At 35.3% G+C, this 25,591-nt stretch overlaps 1 protein-coding gene across 9 annotated transcripts in view; it reads left to right on the top strand.

Moving 5' to 3' along the window:
- The window catches only part of GULP1 (GULP PTB domain containing engulfment adaptor 1), a 250,258-nt gene that overhangs the window by 154,833 nt on the left and 69,834 nt on the right, over window positions 1-25,591 (top strand). For 8 of the 9 annotated variants that reach the window (XM_035007561.1, XM_035007562.1, XM_035007566.1 and 5 more), the window contains 2 exons: window positions 3,565-3,636; window positions 10,104-10,165. In XM_035007561.1, coding sequence (XP_034863452.1) covers window positions 3,609-3,636; window positions 10,104-10,165 — 90 coding nt within the window. In that variant the 5' untranslated portion in view covers window positions 3,565-3,608. Of the gene's footprint in view, window positions 1-3,564; window positions 3,637-10,103; window positions 10,166-25,591 lie in introns of those variants that run through there. The other variant, XM_035007564.1, reaches the window with a different exon arrangement.

Here is a 25,591-nt window from a genome sequence, read left to right as displayed (position 1 = left end):
CTATATATTATTTTTAGCTAGAATTTAGGAATAATTTTTTACTGATAAGGAAATAATGCATCCATGTGTAAGTGCCACTGAAAATGTTTATCCAACGTTTATCCAAAAAGAAAGATTTATATAATGCTGTAAATTGAAATAAAGTAAGTTTATACAGAACTGACATTTCTTAAACTTAACATATAGTAAGTTGATAACAATATATATCTTACTACCTCAGCTATAAAGTACATTAAAGCATATGTTATTAATACATTAAACCTGTAAACAGTATATTGAATGCCAACTTAGCTTTATACACTGTATTCTACACATGGGCATAGTGAGCAAAGCCACTATCTGCTTATTTTCTAGTGGGAAATTAAGATCTGTTTTGCAAAGAAGAGTAGAGTGTTATAGGATAAAATAAATATGCTAAAAACTAGTGTTTGGAAAGTGAAATTATAGTTTTTATTTATATGATAAGAACAGCTTATCCAATATCCACTGACATTTATATCTCTATGTTTTGTGAGCAGGTGAAATCCTCCTGGTGTTTTAGAGTCATAGAATTGTAGTGTCATTTCATACTCTCTTTATTTGGCCTTCTGAACTTTATACAATTATGTTAAGGTGTTTTTTTTTTTTTCTTTCTGTCTATATGCCCCCAAAGAGTTTATATTATATTCTTAACTTAAAATACACACAATTTCGTGAAATTTAAAATTATGTGGTATCAAACTCCGTCTTTATATTTCACAATCTACTATTGTTGAAAATGTCTAGCTGAGACATACTGAAGTTCATCTGCTGATTAATAGGCTTCATGATAATTTTGTTTATTTTTCCAGAGAAATTGGACCTTACATTCAGATACATTATGTTTCTTTTCTGCTAGTTTTTTTATCTTCACTTATTCCTCCAGGATATGATCAATCAATAACCATGTCTGTTAGGTTCTAGATGAAAAGTAACTTTTGAGAAGAGCCAGAATATATTTTGTCCATATTGTATTCCCTTGCATTCCTTGCAGGGTGGCTGGCACGGGTGATTAGAAAATGATTTCCGAATGAATGAATACATTATTTGTAGTAAATACAGTAATCTCAATCATAACTTCTATAATAATATCTTTTATATTATAGAAAAAAACCCATATTATACCGTTAGTATAAATGACATAATCGTTTTGGTGTTTTAATTTTTAAAATACATTCTCTACCTATCTTGTATTAATGGTATATCATGAGAAGGTGAATAAAGTATGAAATAAAATAAAAAGAGTGATATTATTGTGTCATTATCTAGGTACTAACAGTACCTAGTAATAGTATTTTATAATTCTTTTTTTTTTTAAGATTTTCTTTATTTGAGAGAGAGAGGGACAGAGAGCATGTGTTTTAATTCTTAACTGTTTTAATTCTTCATTGGGAGCAGAAATGCCAGAAGAGAAATACCAGTAATTTCACTGTAAAAATGACCTTATCATAAAGATTAATTTCTCTACTGTGTTTTATTGCTATATAGATTTATGATGAATGCTAGGGACTAAATGTTGGTATACCCCCAAAATTCACATGTTGAAATCTAACCCCCAAAGTGGTATTTGGAGTTGGGGTCTTTAGAAGGTAATTAGGTTCAGATGAGGTCATGAGGGGGAGGCCCCCATGATGGGATTAGTGTCTTTTTTTTTTTTTTTAATTCATTTGAGAGAGAGAAGGAGAGAGAGAGAGAACATGAGAGGGGGGAGGGTCAGAGGGAGAAGCAGACTCCCTGATGAACAGGGAGCCCGACATGGGACTCGATCCTGGGACTTGATCCTGGGACTTCCAGGATCATGACCTGAGCCAAAGGCCGTCGCTTAACCAACTGAGCCACCCAGGCGCCCAGGATTAGTGTCTTTATAAAAAGAGGAAAAGTAAGAGCATCGTCCCTCTCTGCCATGTGAGGACACAGCCAGAAGGTGTGTACTACAAGCCGCGAAGAGGGCCCTCACTAGAACCTCACCTTGCTGGCACCCTGATCTCAAGCCTGCAGTCTCCAACATTGCAAGTTAAAAATTTCTGTAGTTTAAGTCATGCAGTTACGGTATTTTGTTATGGCAGTCCAAGCCGACTAAGACAGAAGTGGGGTCCTGCTGTAACAAATACCCAAAAATGTGGAAGCGGCTTTGGAACTGGGTGATGGGTAGAAGCTGGAAGGGTTTTGAGGTACATGCTGGAAGAAGCTGAGATTGCTGTGAAGGTCATGCTCAAGGCAATTCTGGTGAGGATTCAGAAAGAAAAGAGGAGAGCTAGAAAGCCTCCATCTTCTTAGAGAATACTATATAAATAATCATGAACAGAATGTTGGTAGATATATGGATGGTAAAGGCCATTCTGATGAATTCCCAGATAGAAACATAGGTAGAACATGTTACTGAACATCGGAGGAAAGGTGATTCTTGTTAGAAAGTGGGCAAAGAACTTGGCTGAATTTTATTTGTGTTCTAATATTTTATGGAGGGTAGAAATTGCAGTTGATGCAATTGGATGTTTAGCTGAGAAAATTTCTAAGCAAAGTGTTGAAAGAGTGTCTTGGTTCCTTCTAACTGATTATAGTAAAATTTGAGGAGAAAAAAAAGAATTGAAAAAGGAATTGTTTAAAAAAAAGAGAGATAAGAGCATCTGAGTGGCTCAGTTGGTTAAGTATGGGCCTTCAGCTCAGGTCATGATCCCGGGGTCCTGGGGTCAAGCTCCGCATCAGGCTCCCTGCTCAGTGGGGAGCCTGCTTCTCCCTCTGCCTGCCCCCTGCCACAAAAATAAATAAATAAAGTCGTAAAAAAGTAAAAAGTGATAGTACTTAAAGTTGTGGAAAATTCTCAGCCTATTCATACAGCAGAGAATACTAAGAGTGTGGCCAAACAACCCTTTGCCAGTTTCACCTGAAGGGGATAGAGATGGAATGAAATGAAGGAAGACTTTTGGACTTCTTAGAGCCTAGAGGACTGGAACATAGTTATTTTAATGTGAGCATGCATTATTCTTCAAGATTAAGGATAAATGATCCTAAAGGCAAATGCAGAGATCATCAGGGCTGCCTCCTTGGTTTCAAAATGGGATAGGGTGCCATCGTTTCGGTTTGAAGAGATCAGGCTGCAGTTGCCAAGAGCATCCTGGGGCATAGGGCCGCCTGGCAGAGCCTGGTTGGAGAGGGACATGATTGCCACTGTCATAATCAAAACTTCCGTTTATTTATTACTGTTAATCATAACCCCAAACTGTACCACATGTCTTACCTATAAGCTAAAAGTATTAATCTTCTTTCTCCTTAAGTTTGCAGATAAATATAATTAATGATAGATGTATAATAGGAAAAAGACAAGAAGATTAATGAACCTTGGAGGAAATTACTGTTCTTACCTGTTGTGCCATTTGTAATATTGAGTACTCCAGTTTATTCTTACCCAGTGTCTTTTGGGGCATTTCAGAATATTCTTTATAAATATTTAAAACAAATTTTAAAAGACTTTGTGATTAAAATGCATTTGCATAAAGGAGATTGGTCAACGTGTATTTAGGCTTTAATATTTTGTTATTTTTCTAGGACATAAAGTGTGATTGAACTAAACGTCTGTTTGGCTGATCATCATGAACCGTGCTTTTAGCAGGAAGAAAGGTAAGTTTAAAGGACCTGGGGGTCAATTCAGTATCACTGTGAAAATCAGGCAGAGATGTTAAGGACTCAGATTTTCCTATTAACAAACCACATGGTTTAGGAATGAAATTAGAATAGAGCAACACAAATATGCACACATTGCTAATTAACCTTTTCTGGTTATCGCCCTAATGAGAGTGGAGTTGTTTAATACATTTAGTTCAGAATACACTTATGACAGTATGTTTCCTGGCAATTTTATTCTGTGGTGTGAAACTGCAAAAAAATAAAGTGATCTGAAACTAGTCCTACTAGATTGTGTAGCCAAATAGTACTAAACTCCCGGGCTTATGTAAGTTTACCGTGATTTAAATTCATGTTTGTATATGTGTGCACATGCTTCACTTTTTATTGAATAATATGTGAGGATTGATGATAGGTAAATTGATAGCAATGAGGCCAAAATAACTTTGTGATTAATTTTGAGGTAAAATAAATATAAATGTAATATATCATAATTATCAGCATAGGAATGAAAGAAACAGCTAGTTAAATGTTATTTTTTTAAGGGGCAGTAAAGCATGGCATTTGACAAATATTTCATGATATACTCATAGGAAAGATTGAAAAATTTGATAGTTTTATGTAGTTCAGTGAAGTTAAAATAATGTATCCTTGTCTTTCTGTAAGAAGTTTAGTGATGGACACAGGGCTCTGTCCTGTTTAATATGCTGTCAGTGAAGTGGGAGAGAATAATTAAACAAATGCTACTCAATTTCATAAGTGATTGATAGTAAGAAGTGATAAACTGATGTGGTAGAATTAACAGATATTTGGGGGAGAAATGACCAGTTAGGTCATATTCCACACTATAAATTCAATAAGATACTGTAAATTGATGAACATGGGTCCAGAAAATCTAACACTTTCATTCCTATTTATATACTGTTATTATTTGGAAGGTGCACCTTAAGTGCTGTGTGGGTAAAAAATAGCTGAAGAATTAAGTCAACAATGTAGTTATCGAAGGTTCTAGTTAATTTTCTAATATATGAATAATGAACAGTCCAGAACCACAAAATAGATTGTTCTGTTCTATTCCGTGAAGTCCAGCATGGTGTGTTCTCCCTTAAAAGAACTGGCACATTGTAACACGCCCAGATGAGAGAGGCTGGGAAGCTTCAGGACTTTCAACCTGGAACAAGAATGGTGGCAGAGAACCTGAGGACCCTTGGTGTGATCTTTCAGTGTTTGAGGGACTGTCATGTGGTCATGGGACTAAGTTTAATAAAGGTCAAATAGGTATAAATTACAAGGTCAATGTAATGCAGAAAGAAATTCCCACAAAGTTGTGCAAACATATAATGGAATTATTGGAAGCACAAACTTTTTTTGTTATGGAAGTGAGAAGTCCTCAAACATTTGGCTGTGGTACAGAGGATTAATGTATTCAGGAGGGATTTAGGTAATGTGAACTTTCAGGCACTTTTCAACCCCGGGAAACTAGGAATTTATTATCTTATTTTTCTGAATAAGGGGAAGGAAAAAATAACATTTATTGTCATCTGTAGCTTGGTTCTGATTTAAAAACACATACTGAAAGTAATTTCTTTTAAATTTCTTTTACTAGTGGAAAAAGAATCTAGAAATAATTCTATGAGAAATGGAAGTATTTTTAATGAAGTAATAAAAATCTTACACCACAACTCATCACTTTAATCATATTTTATTTTTTTAAAGATTGTATTTATTTATTTATTTGAGAGGGAGAGTGGAGGAGCAGAGGGAGAGGGACAAGCAGACTCCGCGCTGAGCTCAGAGCCTAACATGGGGCTCAATCTGGTGACCCTGAGATCATGACCTTAGCCGAAATCAAGAGTCGGTTGCTTAACTGACTGAACCACCCAGGCGTCCCATTATCTTATTTTTAAAAAACACTTCTGTGACTCTTTTTTTATTTGATTACAATTCCCTTTTCCCATGGTTTTAAAGTTGAAACTCCCAATTTCTAATTTCTCTTTGCTGAAGACAACATTGGAGTTTTTCATGAGAAATCCCAAGTAACCAGCAATTGTATATTTGTTTCATTTGATGACAGTAGGAATACAGCCATGGGGAAAATTGGAGTGATTTAGAGAATCAGGAAACAGAAGCATTTGTTCTTTTCCTGCTTTGCCTCATTCTCTTTAAAAAATTTCTTGTGGGGCGCCTGGGTGGCTCAGTCGGTTAAGCCTCTGCCTTCGACTCAGGTCATGGTCCCAGGGTCCTGGGATGGAGCCCCTGCATCGGACTCCCTGCTCAGCGAGGAGCCTGCTTCTCCCTCTGCCTCTCCCTCTCCCCCTGCTTGTGTTCCCTCTCTCGCTGTGTCTCTCTCTGTCAAATAAATAAATCTTTTTTTTTTTAATAAAGATTTTATTTATTTATTTGACAGAGACAGAGACAGCGAGAGCAGGAACACAAGCAGGGGGAGTGGGAGAGGGAGAAGCAGGCTTCCTGCTGAGCCGGGAGCCCGATGCAGGGACTCCATCCCAGGACACTGGGATCATGACCTGAGCCGAAGGCAGTCGCTTAACCAACTGAGCCACCCAGGTGCCCTCAAATAAATAAATCTTAAAAAAAAAAATTTCTTTTGATTTCTTTTTTTTCCTCAAGTCTAATGATTAATTATCCTTATCAATATTAGAGTATTAGATTATTGATCAATGTTTTACTCTAATTTCAAGTTAGAACTTGATACTGGAAGTTCTACCTACCAATTAATTCTTTTTTTTTTTTTTAAAGATTTTATTTATTTATTCATGAGAGACAGAGAGAGAGAGAGAGAGAGAGAGAGAGGCAGAGGGAGAAGCAGGCTCCCAAGGAGCAGGGAGCCCGATGCGGGACTCGATCCTAGGACTCTGGGATCATGACCTGAGCCGAAGGCAGACACTTAACCATCTGAGCCACCCAGGCGCCCCCAATTAATTCTGACTCTCATTTAGTGAGGTTGTTAAATGAAGAACTCGAAGAGCCTCTGCTGTTAGTTTCAACCAAACCACTATTTGGTTGAATTTTAATTTGAGCTAGAAAAATGGAATTTTATGAGAGAAGTCATATATTTTGACAATTGGGAGCTGTAATTGTACCCCTAGAGAATATATAATTTAGTCATGTTTCCAATAGCTAGTATCAGCATACGTTGTATATTCTACTCTAAACAAAACAAGATGGTCTTTAATCAGTAAAAGCTTTTCTTTCCTAAGTGTCCATTTCACTTGGTTATCACATGCAGTCTTACTAAATCGTCCTGAACCTCAGAAGCTTAAGGCAAAGAAATTGTTATCTTAAACTCAAACATATATGTATTTTTTTTCTTTTTATCAACTCTTCCGTTAGTATTTTGCTGGTGTTCTTTGCTTGAATTAGCTATTGACTTCACTGATTTTCTTCGCAAATGCTCTAATGCTAAAGATTCTAAAAAAGACTGCATGTATTAGAATTGGATTATTTGGACTATTTTGAAGAGATCTGTAAAAATTAGTCTTAACTTCATAATCATCAAATAAATGTTAATGAATGTATTTGTTCTATAGCTCCTTTTCTTTTTTTGGATTACTTTTTAATATTTTAATATAAATTCAATTAATTAACATAGTATATTATTAGTATCAGAGGTAGAGTTCAGTGATTCATCAGTCTTGTATAATACCCACTGTATAGCTCCTTTTCTTATGTTAGCCTTCTCTTTGAATTTTTAAAATCCTATATTCTGTTCATTATGTCAAAACTGAATAATTTAGTAAAAAAGCATAAAGTTTTGAATGTGAGTAAATAATTCAACTAATTGCACTTTATTTTAACTTACCAGTTGACATACCGATGAGTAGATATAATCACAGTGCATAGGACTTAAAATTCAATATTTAAATATTATTTCCCTTTTTATAATCCATTCATATACATCTATTCACCCAACAGTGTTTAGTTTTAAATTTGATAAACTCAGAGAAGATGCTTTCAATATGCTAAACTCTGGTGATACAGAAATAATGAAGTTCTGCATCATTCTTTTTTTTTTTTTTAAAGATTTTATTTATTTATTTGACAGAGAAAGAGAGAGAGAAACAGCTAGAGAGGGAACACAAGCAGGGGCAGAGGGAGAGGGAGAAGCAGGCTTCCCGCGGAGCAGGGAGCCCGATGTGGGGCTCGATCCCAGGACCTTGGGATCATGACCCGAGCCAAAGGCAGATGCTTAACGACTGAGCCACCCAGGTGCCCCTACTGCATCGTTCTTGATGAGCTCTTAATCTAAATGCATTTTGAACACTAAGATTTATTGACCCAGCAGCCAGAGTGGTTTGACACTTGCCAAATATTTTGAAATGTTGGCATTTCCCTTTACATGCCTGTTTACTCTTGAGTTAGTGATTACAGTTTAATTTCAAGGAAGGGGGCATATTCCTTAATGTCTGTGTTGCTGTTTCTGTACCATTTCCGTATATCTGATTGCTTTTGTGGGCATAGATAGTGACCAGAGACCATCCTCTGTGCTCACTCTTCAAGGGCAGGCACATCTATAGGAGTTAATATAAAGGGTTTTATTCTGTCAGTTTTTTTCTTTTGCCAGAGTATAAATTAGGATGACAGTAAGGGTGCGTTTTAGAGATCTTTCAGGTTTTATAAACTGCCTGTACTAGAGGTATGTAATGAACACCCTCTAAACCATCATCACTTGATAATGTGAATGTAGATTTTTTGTCATTGTAGCAATTGCAGTTTATCCACTGGTCATTTAATATTGTGATTATTTTAATCTGTCTTCAGTACCAGCTGAATATAACTATCCTCTTTCTAGGTCACTGCAATACAAGACTATAACAGAGGTAGTGTCATCAGTTTTCCAATAATAGTGGCTTATAGGAGAAAGCAGTTATCCCTCCTCCTCAGGGTTGGAATGAACCATTATATTCAGAGTTAGACTTTATATCCTTCTGAGTGGCGTTGTATATCTTGGAAAAGGAGACATGAGAAGAATTGAGTTAAGGGGTTAAAAAAAGAAATTGGGATTTTTTTTTGTTTGTTTTTTTGTTAGGTTTCCTAAAGGCAGATCTTTGTTTTTGTTGTTTTGATGTTTTTATTGTTCTGGTGTATAGCATTGTGATTTATTTCTTTTAATATACAAGGGCAAGACTGTATCCTAAATCTAAGTACAAATTATTCTTGAATTAATCATATCACTTTTCAGTAGCAGTCACAAAGAGAAAACGAATTAAAATAGAAAGCCTTACAGGAAATAAAAATTTCACATATTATTGGCAATATGTCAATATTGCTTTCTGAAGCTTAGAATATATTGCTTCTCAAAATATATCACCCAAGTACAACCATCACATATCCACTTTAGTGGTCAGAAATAGCCCTAAAATTCACCATGAGATTGGGATTTTTATCAGTCCCTCATGTTTTGTCTTAGAAATTCTTATGAATATTGCATTGTATCCCATTAACACTTTTAATATAACTATAGTGCATTATTTTCCAAATGGTATAAAATAATTGACATTCCAGAAATAGAGGCCTTTTTCTTTTTCTTCGCATTCCCCCAGTTTGAAAACATATTAATGCTATCAAACTAATTTCTGTTAACACCATTTTCAATGTTCCGAATTGAATGTTGAAAACACTTTGTTAGTAATCTTTTTCCTTTCAGTATGTACTTATTTACTACTTTCCATGGTAAAATATGTCTTTGATTCTGTTCTGTTCATAGTATTGATTCTAAATTTTTAAATTCCATGAGGAATAAAATACAAAACTCTGCTAAAGAAGACAGTAGTTTTTGAAGATTTCAAAATTTTAGTTTCCAAAAAATGCAGTTTCCAAAAAATGGTCAAATTTGATTTGTTTAATGTTTTTTGTTTTTTCCCCACTTAACACAGTCCACAAAATGCTTTGGTAGATGGGTAGAATACATAAATAAAATTCAAACTTGAATGAAAAATATTTTTTCTATTTCTAGCAATAATATACAATTCAAATTATTTTCAGTATCTTCTCTCCTTTTAGTCACATTTATTTTTAATATTCTCTTACACTAATCTAAGAAATATTTTAAAGATTTAAGGTTTATTGATTAGGGAATTAAAAAAAATACCCTGTAAATCATGAGAGTATAAATGGAAAGAAGAAAGATGTCACATAATCACATAATTGATATAATTGTCTTCCACTGAGTTATTTTTTTTTATATTCTTTAGAAACTTAGTATCACTTTATTATTTGGATACTTTTTAAAGGAAAAGCTAGGGGCCTTTATATCAAGGAAAGAATCTTATAAGCACTTTCCAGCTATACCATTCTCCTGTCTGACTAGTTATTCTTTCTCAGTTTAGCAAAAGAATCAATTTAGAAGTGCTCCCACCCATATTAGACTCCTTATGCTAATGAATGAATGAATGACCCCCTCAGAACATGTAATTGAATTTAACCTTGTGTATTCTTCATTGCAGACAAAACATGGATGCATACACCTGAAGCTTTATCAAAACATTACATTCCCTATAATGCAAAGGTAAAGTGGTTTATATGATATTTATTTAATTTATCTTTGTTATGGTATTATTATTAAATTCATGGTTGATCTAGGAAAGATTGCTTATGCATTGGCATTTCCTAGTAGATAATTCCTAAAAAAAAGTTTGCGTGATTTTATAATATATAGTATGGGAAGTGATCCTTTTCTCCAAATAAGTAATTCTTTTCTTCCCCTGTCACTCCAAATAAGCGATTATTTCATTTAATTATAAAGAGTATTCTTTATAATTTCTGTCTGTCACGCATGTATTTTCTTCAAATAATTTAGCTATCTTTAAAATTATTTGCAGTATCATGCCTGTAGGAAATAAAACAACCAACAAATTAGCTTCCTTTAAAAGCATTTTAATGTTGCATTGCATAGACGAATGTAAAAACTAACCTGATCATGAGAGAAATGAGCCAAAATTGAATGAATGCAATTTTCATTCAAAAAAAGAGACAAAATTTGAACTGTTAAGAAAACATAGAAAAAGCACATTTTTGAATCTCGTCTTCAGTTTTCTTCCTTTTAATAAATAGAAGCAATCTATACTCCATATCTTCAAAGAAAAAGTCCTTAAAGAAAGCTGTTATTGTATAATTAGGGAGCACAGAATCTGAAATAGATTTCAGAGAAATCTGAATCTAAACTTGGAAGACACAGAAGAGAAAGTTGTGTTAGGGAACATGCAAGTAGGTCAGATTTAAGTAACTGACCTTTGGACACAGCATGGGGAAAACAGAAAATGATAAAATTATTTTCATAAAGAGAACTTAAGGATTTATGAATTAGCAAACTCTATACTGGGATATAATGAGATGAGTTGTAAGGAATGATTTCAGGAAAAATTTAAAAAAACATATATTGAACAGAAAGTCAATGCTGTTTTAATAGAGAACGTCTTAAGTGCTGGTCTGAGTCTGTATCAGTAGGAAGAAGCATTTATAAGACCATCTAGAGGTTCGTCCAGAGCTGTTACTCAGCAGTGAGATTTGTAGAGTATGGCAACTCCATTTTTTCTTGCTGACTTTGTAGCAAAGAAATACTCTAAAATATTTTTGGTGTAAAGCTAATACGGTTGAAATCACTGCAATGCTTGGGACTTTCCCTCTGGTGTTAACATGAGGTTTGATTGGCATGATTTAGCATGAAAAGTTTAGTTAGCTGAATGAGAAAAATTGAGTTAATATCTATCTCTTCCACAGATATTCTTCATATTAGCTATTGAGAAACTATATGAAAACTATTTAGAAAAAAATTAATCTTGAAAACCACTATTATTTTAAAGGGCGTGCTCGTTTTTGATAATACTATCGATCATACTAGAATCATATATTTAAGTGAAACCACCACATATTATTTATGTATGTATGTATGTATGTATGTATGTATTTATTTATTTATTTATTTTTTAAAAGATTTTATTTATTTATTTGGGAGAGAGAGAATGAGAGAGAGCACATGAGAGGGGGGAGGGTCAGAGGGAGAAGCAGACTCCCCGCCGAGCAGGGAGCCCGACGCAGGGCCCAGTCCCATCATGACCTGAGCGGAAGGCAGACCCTAACGACTGAGCCACCCAGGTGCCCCTGATTAAAACTGTCCTTAACTTAAGCTCTGTGGGTTGATGTGAACAATGGAGATCTGCTTGTCTACATGGAAAAGTTGCCTTGCTATTTTACAGGTGAATAACAGTTATAAGACATTCTACATGAAGTAGAGGGTACAAAAACATCTTCGCAGACTGGGGTCAGTAAATTATGGAAGAGCAGGTTGATTTTGTCCATTCTAATACGGCCTACTGAGTGATAATACATGTCAGGTGTACCAAGTAGTGTTGCAACTATTTGAAGAACATTATTTTTTTCTGAATTCCCCTTTTTTGTGGAACATTTCAAACTCATCATTAGTAGTCATTTTTGAAAATTTTCTGTATCTCTTTAGAGTACGTGCCACTTGAAAACCAAATCAATGTCCATAGGATGTACCTTAGCACAACAACAACAAAAAATATAGACTCTTGGGGTGCCTGACTGGCTCAGTCCATAGAGCATGTGACTCGTGATCCTCAGGGTCATGAGTTCAAGCCCCATGTTGGATGTAAAATCGACTTTAAAAAATCCACAATAAAAAATAGTAATAAAAGAAAAAGAAAAAGAAAAAAAAACAAGGAAAAATAAATACAAAAGGTTAATAAATATATGAAAAAGATCCTCCACTTATAATCAAGTAAGTACTTAAAAAATACAGGCTCTATACATTTGATGAATTAATGCATAATAACGTTTCCAAAGTAATTACAAAATAGTTACATTTCAGTGGGCCCTAACACATGCCAGGTACATGATCTCATTTATTATTTTCCATGACTCAGTATGGTGATTAGAAAACTTTATACTTTACGTTAGAGAAAACTAAGGCTGAAAGATTAAGTAACCTGCCTATTGTCACAAAGCTTGTAAGACAGAGCCAGAGTAAAAAACTGAAGTCTATGTGACCTCAAAGATTCGCTGTTTTTATGTATATAATAACACTTGATTAATCATCCATCCACTACATTGCTGATACGTATAAGGTGCTATTACTGAAACTTCACTGAATATTGGTGAAGCTTCAGAGATATGACACATGTCTTATATTCTCCTGGATCTTATCGTCATAAGGAAATATCATACAAAAATAAGCAACATAAAAGTGAGATCCTGTTCTGTGTCATTCAAATGTCATTTAACAGAAAGCTATGGAGATTCAGAGAATGGTGTGACTCTTGTTTTATGAAAGTGGGAGTGAGGTAGGTTTTCCAAGGATCAAAACAAGGGAGGAGTGACCATTTCACGCAGAGATATCTGAAGGATGATGAGTGGAGTCCATAAGGTCTAAGGTACAAACTGAGTATGACAAGAGTTGGGCTGGGGCATAAAGGACTTATGATGATAAAGTATTTTATCAGTCAAGGTTGCATCTGAGAAACAGAACTACTAGGATGTGTACACACACACATTTATCTCAAGGAATGGGTTACACAATTTTGGCACTGGCTAGGCAAGTCTGAAAAGCATATGGCAGGCCATCAGGAAGGGCAGGCTGGAAGTTCTTGGGCAGAAGATGACCACAGGTAAAATTTCTTCTTTAGGGACATAGCAGTTCTATTCTCAAGGCCTTTAAATTGATTGTATCAAACCCACTCATGTTATCCAGATGTTCTTTTTTACATGAAGTCAGCTGATTATAGATGTTAATCATATCTATAAAATAACTTCATGGCAATACTTAGATTACTATTTGACTGAGTAACTGGATAGTATAAGCTGACCAAGTCGACACATAGCACTGAGCATCACAAGTACTAATGCTGGGCAAGGCTAAAAAGTTAAGTTGGGAAGGCTTTGCATGGCAGGAGAAGCAGTCTGAGTAGTGAACTAAGTAAGTAGGATTTTAGGAAGATAAATCTTTAGTGATCTGAAAGTTGATTTGGATTGAGAGATAGGATGATATTCAGCTTCTTAGGAAGTTAACTTTAATGGTCCAGGTGTGTGGTCTTACGTGTATATATAGGGTAATAGATAAACATACAGTGGAAAATAAAGATGTGCTAAATATTGTAAGGAAAATTGATGCAACAGAGGAATAATTTATATGTGGGGGAAAAGAAAAATACCTATTTTCATCCTGGCTAAAAGAGGGAATGATCATACCATTAAAAGATTTCCACCACTTCATTCACTTTTGGGATCCACTGGTTACAAAATAACCTGATAAAAAAAAAATTAACCAGAGCTGTTGAACTGTAATTCTCCCTGGGGAAACATGTAATAATGTTTACATTTAGATGTTTTCAGTTTTAAAGTAATAGTTATCTACTTTCATGTTACAATTTCTTTTTTTTTTAAAAAGATTTTATTTATTCATTTGAGACACAGAGATACAGAGAGAGAGAGAGAGCATGAGGAGGGGGAGAGACAGAGGGAAAGGGAGAAGCAGGCTCCCTGCTGAGCCAGGAGCCTGATGTCAGGCTCGATCCCAGGACCCTGGAATCATGACCTGAGCCGAAGGCAGACGCTTAACCATCTCAGCCACCCAGGCGCCCCTCATGTTATAATTTCTTTAATTTTTTTAAGAACATATTTTAGTTCCACATTCTTTCATTTTATATAAAATTCTATTTCAGAAATTCACATTTAATATTTAGAATATGCTTATTTCAGACCATATGTGGATATAAAATAATAGTTGCTTTCAAAAGTATTATTCTGTATAAAGTTCATTAGTTTTGGGATTTTTTGTTTGTTTAACGAGCAGTGACAGCTTTAATACTAGTTCACTGGGAATTCTGCATGTTATCATGTGTACTCTGTAGTGATGTTTTCAAATTGCAGGTTATGCTCCATGAAAAAATGGGTCATGAAATTAATGCAGGGGGTCACGGGAGGCATGTATTTAAAGATGAAATAGAACAGAAAAGAAAAAGAAACGACATTTTTAGAATGCATATGGTAAACATCAGTTTGCTCATAAAATTGTGGTTCATAGTCATTGAGTATGAAAGCCACTGCCTTTAAACGGTAACCTGCCTTTAAAGTGTATGAAAGACTTCACTAGATTTAACCAATTTAAATCATAAAATAATAATAGGGGGAGCTGCTTAAAAGAGCCATTAAATTTTTAATAGAAGAGATGATCCACATGCAGGTTTAACCACATGCCCTCATTGAATATAGCATCTTAAAATCATTTCTGAAATATGCGCGTAAGCATGATAGGAATGATAGAGAAATAAAGTAAAATGTAAATATTGGTTCACTTGTGCACTCGTTCATTCACACATGTGCTTATCCATTTGAATGGAGTTCCTAATATATGTAAGGTCCTGATCTAGAAAAATGGGAATTGATTAGTAAACCAAATAGATAAAATCCTGCCCTCTTGGGCTTTCCATATAATAAACAATAATATAACTTTTTCAGAAATACCTGCTAAGAAAATTGTATTTTTATTTGTGAACACATTGATTATTATATTGATTTGTATATTGATTTGTATTATTTATATGTTACTGCTATATCGTATTAATATTAGTTACATATTATATGGTATATATGTATATTAGTATATATAATGTTAACACAATATTTATTAATACACTATTCCAAGCTGTACTAATTGCAATGCAGAGAAAGCAGGATATCGGGGATTGGGAGAAATGGGAAGGAGGGTGCTGCTCTGTTACACACAGGGGTCAGGGAAGATCTCTGAGGGGGGCAGAGGCCTAAGAAAATGAGGGAGGGAGACATGTGACTGCACGAGAGGAGAGTAGTCCAGATGTGGCTAGCATGTACTTGTCTAGTCAAAAACTAGTGGTCAGGGCCGGGCGGCTGGAATGTTGTGGAATGCAGGGAAGTTCCAGAGACACAGGTCAAGTAGAGCAGATGGGACAGCTGGTGTCTTGTAGTTCTTATAGGGCCTTATAGACCACTCTAAAATTTGAAAACCCTTCAATTCAGAGAGTTCTGAGAGAAAGAATGACAAGATCTGAGACACGGTTCTTACAGGGTTAAATTAGCTGTAAGGAGACAAGGGAGGACTTCCCTCAGGAGTGCAGTGCAGGAACCTGGGGAAAGTGATGGTGGCTTGAGGCTGAGGAGGCGCCGAAGGAGAAAGGTCATGGGCCTCTGGGCAGATTTTGAAGATAATGCTGATAGGGCCTATGGATGGATTGTGTATTAGCTTTCCATTTCTGCTATAATTAGAACATTAAGCAGAAATTTTAAAAAATTTGTTTTTGATCACCCTTAAGGAGGAACATGGAATTTTCCATTCCTTCCAACCTTTGATGAGCCTGCTGAACCGTCTTTTCTATAAAGGTGAAATACTAGAAAGCTTTTACTTTAATGAACTTACTATTCTGTTGGTGTTAATGGTCGTTTTTCAAATGAAGAATTATGATGTTTCATACAAAAGCACTTATTGATAAATGTTTTATTCTAAAATGTATCATTATCCCCAAAAAGGTTGGTGTACTTAATCTTATGACATACCAAGCTTTTCTAAGATACAAAAGAAGAATGCGGTTCTAAAGAGATTACCGTACATACAACTTTGCACTATTCTGCAGTAAAGAGAGTCAGCATTCCTTGATTATCAGTTTACCACGTTGCAAGTGTTAAAAGTGGGGGAATCGAAAACAAATGGGAACATGGACCTTGACCTTAAAAACTTACGACTTCCCTTGGGGAGAAAGAACAGGCACCAGAAACAAAGAATTTGGGGAGAAAATTAAATAGATTATGAGCAAAAAGGTAAAATATGAATGTCAAGGAGAAGTTTATAAAGCAAGATTATGTTATATTTCAAGGATTTCTAGAGGTACCAGAGTTTCATGTATGAAACATGCAGTTTGCCAGGAAGTGTGTTTGATGAGAGAGAAGGCTTGACTGAGTTGTGACCCTCGGTATCTTCCTGAGTGAGTGAGTCCTGTGGTTTCTGCCAGGCTTTCTCAACCTCACAACATAATCATCCCAACATTTATAGCATATAAGCTCTTATTTGGCTTCCAAAAACAAACAAAAAACAACAAAGAACAACAACAACAAAACCCCCATGAAAAACAGATATAATCTGAAATATGACAGTAAGTGGTTAGCACTTGAGGATTTTTTTTTTTTTTAAGATTTTATTTATTTATTTGACAGAGAGAGACACAGCGAGAGAGGGAACACAAGCAGGGGGAGTGGGAGAGGGAGAAGCAGGCTTCCCGCCGAGCAGGGAGCCCATTGTGGGGCTCTATCCCAGGACCCTGGGATCATGACCTGAGCCGAACGCAGATGCTTAACATCTGAGCCACCCAGGCGCCCCGCACTTGAGGATTCTACCCTACGTATTTGAAATCCACATCTTAGCCACTTAGATTTGGAACTTCTGGCAAACCTGCTCGATAGTCATTGATACGGGGAAATCAGAACCCAGGTGTACCCCACAATAACAAGGCTGTATCCCATCTCCACTGATGTTACCAGCATTTTATCAGAATAGGTTCATAGTTGCTGCATCCTATTTTGGGGATTGGGGCAGCCCCTTCCCAGTCAAACTGTCTGGGTTCAAAGTTCAGCTCTCTCAGTTAATACCTGAATTATGTGACTTTTCTATTCTTGAGTTTTCTCATTTGTAAAATGAGATTAGTAATTGTACCTACTTCATTGTACTGCTAGGAGGCTTAAATGAGTTAATATATTAAAAACCTCTTCAATCAATGTCTTGTGTATCAAAAACTTATTATTATTAATATGATAGCCAGTGTTCTGTCAACTCTGAAGTCGCACTATCTCTTGAGAATAATGTGGCATTTGCATTATTCTCTGAAAAACAGAACAAAGTTCTTAGAGTACATGTCAGGTGTTGTATCCTTTCCATTTACATCAGAAACCATGAGAACCAGCTTGAGAATTTCAATGGGTTTTCCTGCAAGCATGACAGGAGACCCAACAGTGCCAACCTTGTAGGTTTATATACAAGAGAAGGTTTTGATTGTTAAAGAAAAATACCATTGTAATCATACTTTCCTGTTACCTTGAGTTTTCAATAGCTGCATTCCAGAGCAGGATGTTAATCCAAAAGATCATCTTGGTCTTAGAGTCAAATATAGAAAGATGAGAAAGTCCATGCAAAACCTCATAAAACTGTTACTGAGTTTTACAAGTGAAAAGTTAATGAAGAGAGAAAATGGCAGCATTATGTGGCGTAATGAGTCATGGTAAAGGAAGGTTTTAATGTAACTAAATCATTTTACTAACGATTTCTCAAATTATTTTTGGTGAATATATGATAAGTTACCCTTCAGTGAAATGTTAATATTGGTTTGTGACTTAACAGAAGAAAATTTGGCTCCCAGAAATACATATCTACTACATTGTCCAAACAAAAAGGAAATTAGCAAAGAAAACATTCAAATGGAACACAGTGGAAATCACTGAAACTTGGGCAAAAGATACATCCTTATAATTGATGAGATGTATTGCTGACACATCCAAAATGGTTTAGGATTCCAAATTCCTAAGATTCTTTAGAGCAGCTTTAGAGTAGCAGCAAACATAAGCATTTGCCAGTTTTGCTGGTTGTAGATACCAGGGGAATGTAAACAAAACAAAAATGAAAGCAAAAACCATAGAGCTTAACTGCATTCCATGTGATTCATTTCATTTGTTCAAAAATGAATTTTAGTTAATCTCAAAGCATAGGGACCATTTAAAAAAAAAATTTTGTAGAGTCTTTTAAAAAAGTTTTCGTAGACATTAGAACTGGTTTTTAATAATGCTAATATGTGTAGAACATATTCATTCCAAACATTTTTTTTTTTTTAAGATTTTATTTATTTGCGAGAGAGAGAACGAGAGACAGAGAGCATGAGAGGGAGTGAGAGGGAGGAGGGTCAGAGGGAGAAGCAGGCTCCCTGCCGAGCAGGGAGCCCGATGTGGGACTCGATCCTGGGACTCCAGGATCATGACCTGAGCTGAAGGCAGTTGCTTAACCAACTGAGCCACCCAGGCGCCCCATTCCAAACATTTTATAATTGTAGTGTAAGCATAAAAATTGAACATTAACTATCATTCTTTCCAATTAAAAAAGTGTTATATGCTGTATCATATATAGGTAATAATTCTGCATCTGTACTCTTTGGAAATGCTCCTTTATGTACCACCGCAACATGACACATGCTTTAAAAGGAAAATAGAAAGCTATAGTATGTTATTTTTCCATTGCTTTCTTTTGGGGGGGGGGTGTCTATATTTATTTATTTATTTTTTGATGTAGTGTTCCATGATTCATTGCTTGTGCATAACACCCAGTGCTCCATGCAGAACGTGCCCTCTTTAATACCCATCACCAGGCTAACCCATCCTCCCACCCCCTTCCCCTCTAGAACCCTCAGTTTGTTTCTCAGAGTCCATAGTCTCTCATGGTTCTCAGAGTCCATAGTCTCTCATGGCTCATCTTGCCCTCTGATTTCCCCCTCATTTTTCCTTTCCTACTATCTTCTTCTTTTTTTTTTTTTTTTTTAACATATAATGTATTATTTGTTTCAGAGGTACAGGTCTGTGATTCATCAGTCTTACACAATTCACAGTGCTCACCATAGCACATACCCTCCCCAATGTCTATCACCCAGGCACCCCATCCCTCCCACCCCCCACCACTCCAGCAACCCTCAGTTTGTTTCCTGAGATTAAGAATTCCTCATATCAGTGAGATCATATGATACATGTCTTTCTCTGATTGACTTATTTTGCTTAGCAAAATTATCCATTGCTTTCTTTAGAATGGGAAGCTATGAATCTTTCATGCTAAATAATTTGAAAACAAAGAATATAGTAATAATGGGAAATTTGCTGAATTATGACTTTATAGTTGGTGTGTGCTTATGAAATACAAGAATAAATAGAAAAAGAGAAATGACAGTAAGCACCTAACATCACCTAATTTCTCAATTCTGGAGATGAACTTATAAAACTAATTTCTGAAAAGCATATGGTTGTTTTAAAAGATCCTTGTGTTTTTTTTTCCCCTAAATTTTCTCAGGTAACTGAAATAGTTATTAAAAAATTTTATTTACTCATTACTACTTTTTTTTTATGAAGGTATATTGACATATGCAACATTATATTACTTTCAGGTATACAAAAAAATGATTAGATACTCGTGTTTACTGTAAAATGGTCACCACAGTAAGTCTAACGTAATTTTGAAGGTGATCATCATTGTAAACTTACTTTACATTTGACAATTCTCTTAAAAAGTATCATATAGCTGTTAGAAATTATTGAATAGAAACTAAAAACTCCATATTAATTATTCCTTATAACATTTCACTATGGACTACATTGTCTTTTTTCTTAAAAAACTGTGTTACGAATTCATAGACTTTGTGTTGAAAAGGACTTCGAGAATCTTCCAATTCCATCTCTTTCTTGATAAAATAAATTGAGGCTCAAGCTTACACAACAAGATAGTAGCAAAATTCAGTCTAGAAATCAAGTCTTCTATGACCATTTTTTTTTTCCATTGCAATTTACTATTCCCAGTTTTAAAGAGAAAACCTACTTAGCAAGCAGATAAATGAATCCAAAGACAAAATATAATATGTATACCTGTCTTCCCTTTACATACGTTAATTGTGAAATTGGTTTGTCTATGTAGCTCTGTCTGTTAATTGATCCCTTGGATATCATTTACAACTAGCCAGGAGTTTAGCAGAGATGTGAGCTAAAGGAGACTAAGTAAAGTCTATGTATTTACCTCCCTACCAGAAAGGCCACAAAGTCTAAGCTTTTGTAAAGTACTTTGTCTTATTCTGCTTTGCCTAATGGTATTAATATTAGTATAATCCCCTGATGAAAAATGCCTATGGTGTTATTTATCTTTAAATACTTCTTCAACTGGAGAGCACCTAGTTTTAAATGGGGAATTCTCTGAATGTTAGATACATTTGTCATTTATTTCATATTTCTACATGGATTTGTTTGGCACTATGCGAAATAACAAGAAAGTTTGTTCTTAGCCGAAGAATATTTGTGAAAAGGGAAAAGTCTGATTTGGTCTCAAGGGGTCAAGTAGTAACATTCTGAAGCCTGGAATATGAAATATAGGGATCTGGGCCAAAAGCACAGTCAGGGAATATTATAGTTTTGGGGAAAAAATATTTGAAAATGTAAAAAAAAAATAAAATTATCAAATTTTTTATCAAATTGATTTCAATAGCAGTTTTGGTGAGTAACTAAAATAAGCATGAGCTAAATATAAGAAAATTAGGAAAGAAGTGAACCTTTTTGAACAAAGGACCTATGAGAAATGGGAATGAAGAAGGGATTACTATGGGAGATAAAATACAGCAGGAAATACCAGGGTTTTCAAATTATTTAGATTTAAACATTGAATCAGCATAAATTATTAGTGGATATATGGTTGCATTTCAAATATCGATTGGAAAGACGTTAGGTGGAAGAAAGTTGTCTCCGGAATTCTTTGTCATTTGATTCGGGTATTGTGAAATAAGAGAAGCAGTCCACTCACTTCAGAGACAGAGCTTCTTCTAACAAAACCAAGATTCCAGCTGACTATGTTCTTACATTTTAGGAGATGTTTGGAAGAAGTAATCTTTCATCGCTTAGGAAATATGTACATACATATATTTAAACCAACTAAAGTCATTTTTGTCTTTTTTCTAATCTTATGAACTATGAGAAACTTCATCTCCATAGCAATTATGCATATTTTTACATTTAAGAATGGTCTCCTGTTGTGTGCCTGTTTCTTCAGTTTCCAAGAAAGTGTTTATTATCTTCTCTTTTTTCTTCCTGCTCGAATAAGCAGTTCCTTTTTCTGAACCTTTAAAAATCATGTTCAAAAAAGTACAAGTAGAGTCCAGTCTCAGTCTTTGTAGCAGATACTATTGGAGCATCTCCTTTTTCTGTAACTTGCATAGTTGTGATAGCAAACAGTAAAAATAAAGGCCATGGAGAGCTCAAGATCTGATGTAATTTACGCAACCATAGTCTGAGAAAAGATTTATCTCAAAGTATAGAGAGCACAGATAAAACATGGAAGAAGCAGTTATTCACATTTTAGGTCTGCACTGTATTATTTGCTAAGAATAACAACTTTATTTTGTAAACATGATAAATGCTAATTAACAGTTAAGCAATGTACAAAAGCACAGAAGTATAGAAATATACAGAAGTATAGAAAACAGAACTATAGAAATCAACACAATGCTCAAAATCTTCTCAGGCAGAAAAAACCCAGTGTTAACTTACCTGGACCAGAAGTCCAGGTAACCTGGACTCTCTCTGAATAAATACAAATACAAGAATAGATAGATAGATTTAAAGAAAATAACATTCAACAGTATATAAGCAACTCTATACCAACAACTTTATACTAATAACTGTGCATTTCACATCAGTCATCTCATTTAATCTTCACAAATGCCCAATGAGATTACGGCTATTAATATCCCCCATTAAACAGTGAAATTGTAATATTAAACTGCAAATAGTTGAATAGTTAAGGAGAATGAGGCTGGGAATGAATAGACAGTTTGGATGAATCAGCTTTATAAGAAGGAAATTATAATATGCATGCTGTTTTACAATAAAAAGCATTGAACTTTACTTGAATTTAATAGTCGAAAAGATGAAGTGAATTAAAGGAGTTACTAAATATCAGAAATGTGTATCTTTGCCACAAGGGATATTAATTCCTAAAAGATTGCCCTAACGTTAAAGGAAGACATTTATGAAAGTCATTAAATATCTGGCATCCTTATGTTTTTCCTGAACATCACATTTCAGTTTTTGACAGTGTATATGTGAATGATGAGACGGATAGCCTACTTAACATTCCTCCTCCTAGTGTGCTCCACTCCCCGGATTTTGTTGCTCATTTCGATTCTACTTGCCAGGATTTGCAACATTTACATTTTGTTCTGAAACTGTAATTCCCCTAGTAGTTTAGTTCTAATTATATATTGAAATGGATTCAGATTACCAACACTCCTTTTACCATTTCTTTTCTATTTCTGAGCTCTTGATGTGATTCTGGTTTTCCTCTTCTAAAAGTTTTTCAAAAAAGACTGAGTAACTTCAGTATTTCATGAGATATTTCATATTTGAGAATGTCTGCCTATCATCTTAAATCTTCCTTTCCCTCAGAGCACTAGTCCCCAGTGCAGTCTCCCCTCATTTTCTTGTTGAGTAAATATCTGAATCCACCTCACTTTCCCCTTGAAGTTGTCTTCCTTTTTTTGTATAGATGCCCAAGACTTCATTCTTTATCATTACATTTTAATAACATAGTGTATGGGCCGAACTTAAGTCTCAGCAAACATCTCTAATGCCTCACAACCAGAAAATGAAGTCCTCAGCTCTGTTGAAGGCCACTAGGAGGAGAAGTGAACAGAAAATGAGGCCTCTGTTCTTCACAATACAACAACAAACTCACTTACTCAAAGAAATAGATACGGGGTGACTAAGGGCTATTATTCGTACAATGGAACCAACAGTTTTTTGATCTGGGAGGGCTGAGTGCTGTCATCAAAAGAGCACTGGACTTTGGAGTCTCAGAACTAAGCGGAGAGCAGACTCCTCAGCCCTGGTATTTAACTGCTTTCATAAATACCAGGAAAGCCTGGTATTTAACTGCTTTCATATCTGTAAAATGCAAACAGTATTCTCCTTATGAAGCTTTTATGCCAATTAAACAAAATAACAATCTGTACATTGCCTGGCACATGGTTGGTGCTCCCTAAATAAGAGTGTTCCCGTGTCTCTCTTTCAGTTATACCTAGACTTAATAAAGATTTGATATAACCTTGTTATTATGGGAAGAAAAAGTTTCCCACTTTCAAACAACCAGCTGACAGATTGGAGTCTTTAGAAGGCAGCACATTCATTAGTAGATTAGTCCCTGATTCTTTGCATATTTGGATAATACCACTGTTCCAAGATTCAGTGTTAAGAAATCATAGAACCAAGTTGCACAATCCTCCCCTCTACCTGTACCCCGTCTCTCAGGCAGATTTTATCTGTGATAGAATAACTCAGGAATGGTGATGGACAAGGCAGCAAGGGTTAATTACTTCAAGGAGATTCAGAGTCAGAGAGCATAAATCACTCTATCCCAGACTCTGTGCAGGTTCAGGTAAGAAATGGTATCCTGGGCAGCAAGCAAGCACTGAAGGACCTTGATCTGCCTTCACTTGATCCCCAGTTATAATCCTAAATAATTAAAGGTAGATCTCTAGCTCCATCAGGGTTTGCGTTTATTTCTGAGGATTACCACATCACACCACTTACGTGGTTACATGTCTGTTTTTATTGCTCATTAGAATGGTATTGCTCCAGACTTGCTCACACAAACATTTGCCGAGGTGATGGAATAAAAACAAAGCAAGTCTTGTTAGCAGAGAGCTATTTTCATTTGCAAAAATTCAGACTCAATAGTATGCTACAGGAACTGCTGGGGGAAAATGAGCGAGATTGAATATGCTCAGGCATTGTCAGGAGAACATGTCAGTAAATTTAATTTTTAAAATGTGTGTAGAAAGAGTAAGGAAACAACAGCTAAATAATTTAAGAAACTAGAATTTTACAGATGATTTTGTATGTTTGCGTGTGAGCATGGCAGTAGCAAGTTAAAGTAGGAAATTAGGTATTCAATGAATTATCTATTCTTTTTGGAAAAGTATGTAAGACAGAAAAATTTTATAGTAGAGATGTACAGAGCACAGATCTATGAGCATTGTGTAAATGATACTTGCACAACTTTAACTCAGACTTTTATAATGAATTAATGTTACTTTTTACATTTATTTAGTAAATTTCATAAGTAATAGCCTTCTATATGTTTTCCAATGTAATAAAACTTGCAAAGAATGGAAACACACATGACATTATAGTGAATGATCCAAACAACAAGGCATTAATTAACCAAGTGAGTACAGTAGCTCATTCAGTGGCCACCAACATAAAATGGAAATCTTCATAGTTAAAAAATAGTTAATGGACTATTACAAATTTAAATGATTTTGGTGTTAGTTTCATCATGAATCACCTCATGGTGAGATGATGTGTAGAACTCTATGCATAGTGAGTTTGATTTTAGGGCATAAATTAATAGTCTTTTAATCGAGTTCCAAGAAGCAAATTTGTAATTTCAGAAAACTGATCAACAAAAGACATGAATGCTTGCTTTACAGTTTTTTAGGGACTGGTTCAGTCTCCTTCTTTTTAGCATGTATGAGGTGCCAGACTCCAGGTCTTATAGAAGAATCTCCAAGGATTACACAGCGTTGGATGATTGGAAGGACACGCAGGACCCCTTGGGTCTCATGCATGTCTTTACTCATGTAAGGCTTTAATAAAGGCGGTGAAAATGTTACAGCAAGAGAAAGCATCAGGAGCCCAAGAAGCTTCCAGCACAGCTCTCTAGGACCCTTGGTTAGCCACACAGGACTCATCTCCAGATTATGAACCACCAACATAGGTGGAAGGAATTTTGGCTTTGAAAGAACTTGTTCTTATGTTGGCCAAAAATAAATATCATTTTTCTACATATCCCAGAGATACACATAGAGCTGGCTCACTAGCTTACACTGTGGCACCTTGAATTACACTGAGGATCATCCATGGGAAGGATGAAGAAAGATTTCCCAATGGAGATCAAGAATCAGTGGAAGTGATTTTAGTGATTACGGTGAGGTGGCTGTTACAGTCATGCATGCACATCATCCCAGAGACATCCCAGAAAATGGCACAGTTTACAAAGTCTAAGGGTTCAATATGGCTGAAGTATAAAGTATATATAAGTAAACTAGATAAAGAATCATGACGATAATTCCTCATTTGCATTCCTAAGTGACAGGCATGTCGTGAT

Source organism: Mirounga leonina, unplaced genomic scaffold, assembly GCF_011800145.1.
Source record: "Mirounga leonina isolate KUSES-001 unplaced genomic scaffold, KU_Mleo_1.0 Mir_151, whole genome shotgun sequence".
Lineage (NCBI taxonomy): Eukaryota > Metazoa > Chordata > Mammalia > Carnivora > Phocidae > Mirounga > Mirounga leonina.
This window is presented reverse-complemented; position numbering and strand designations above follow the sequence as displayed.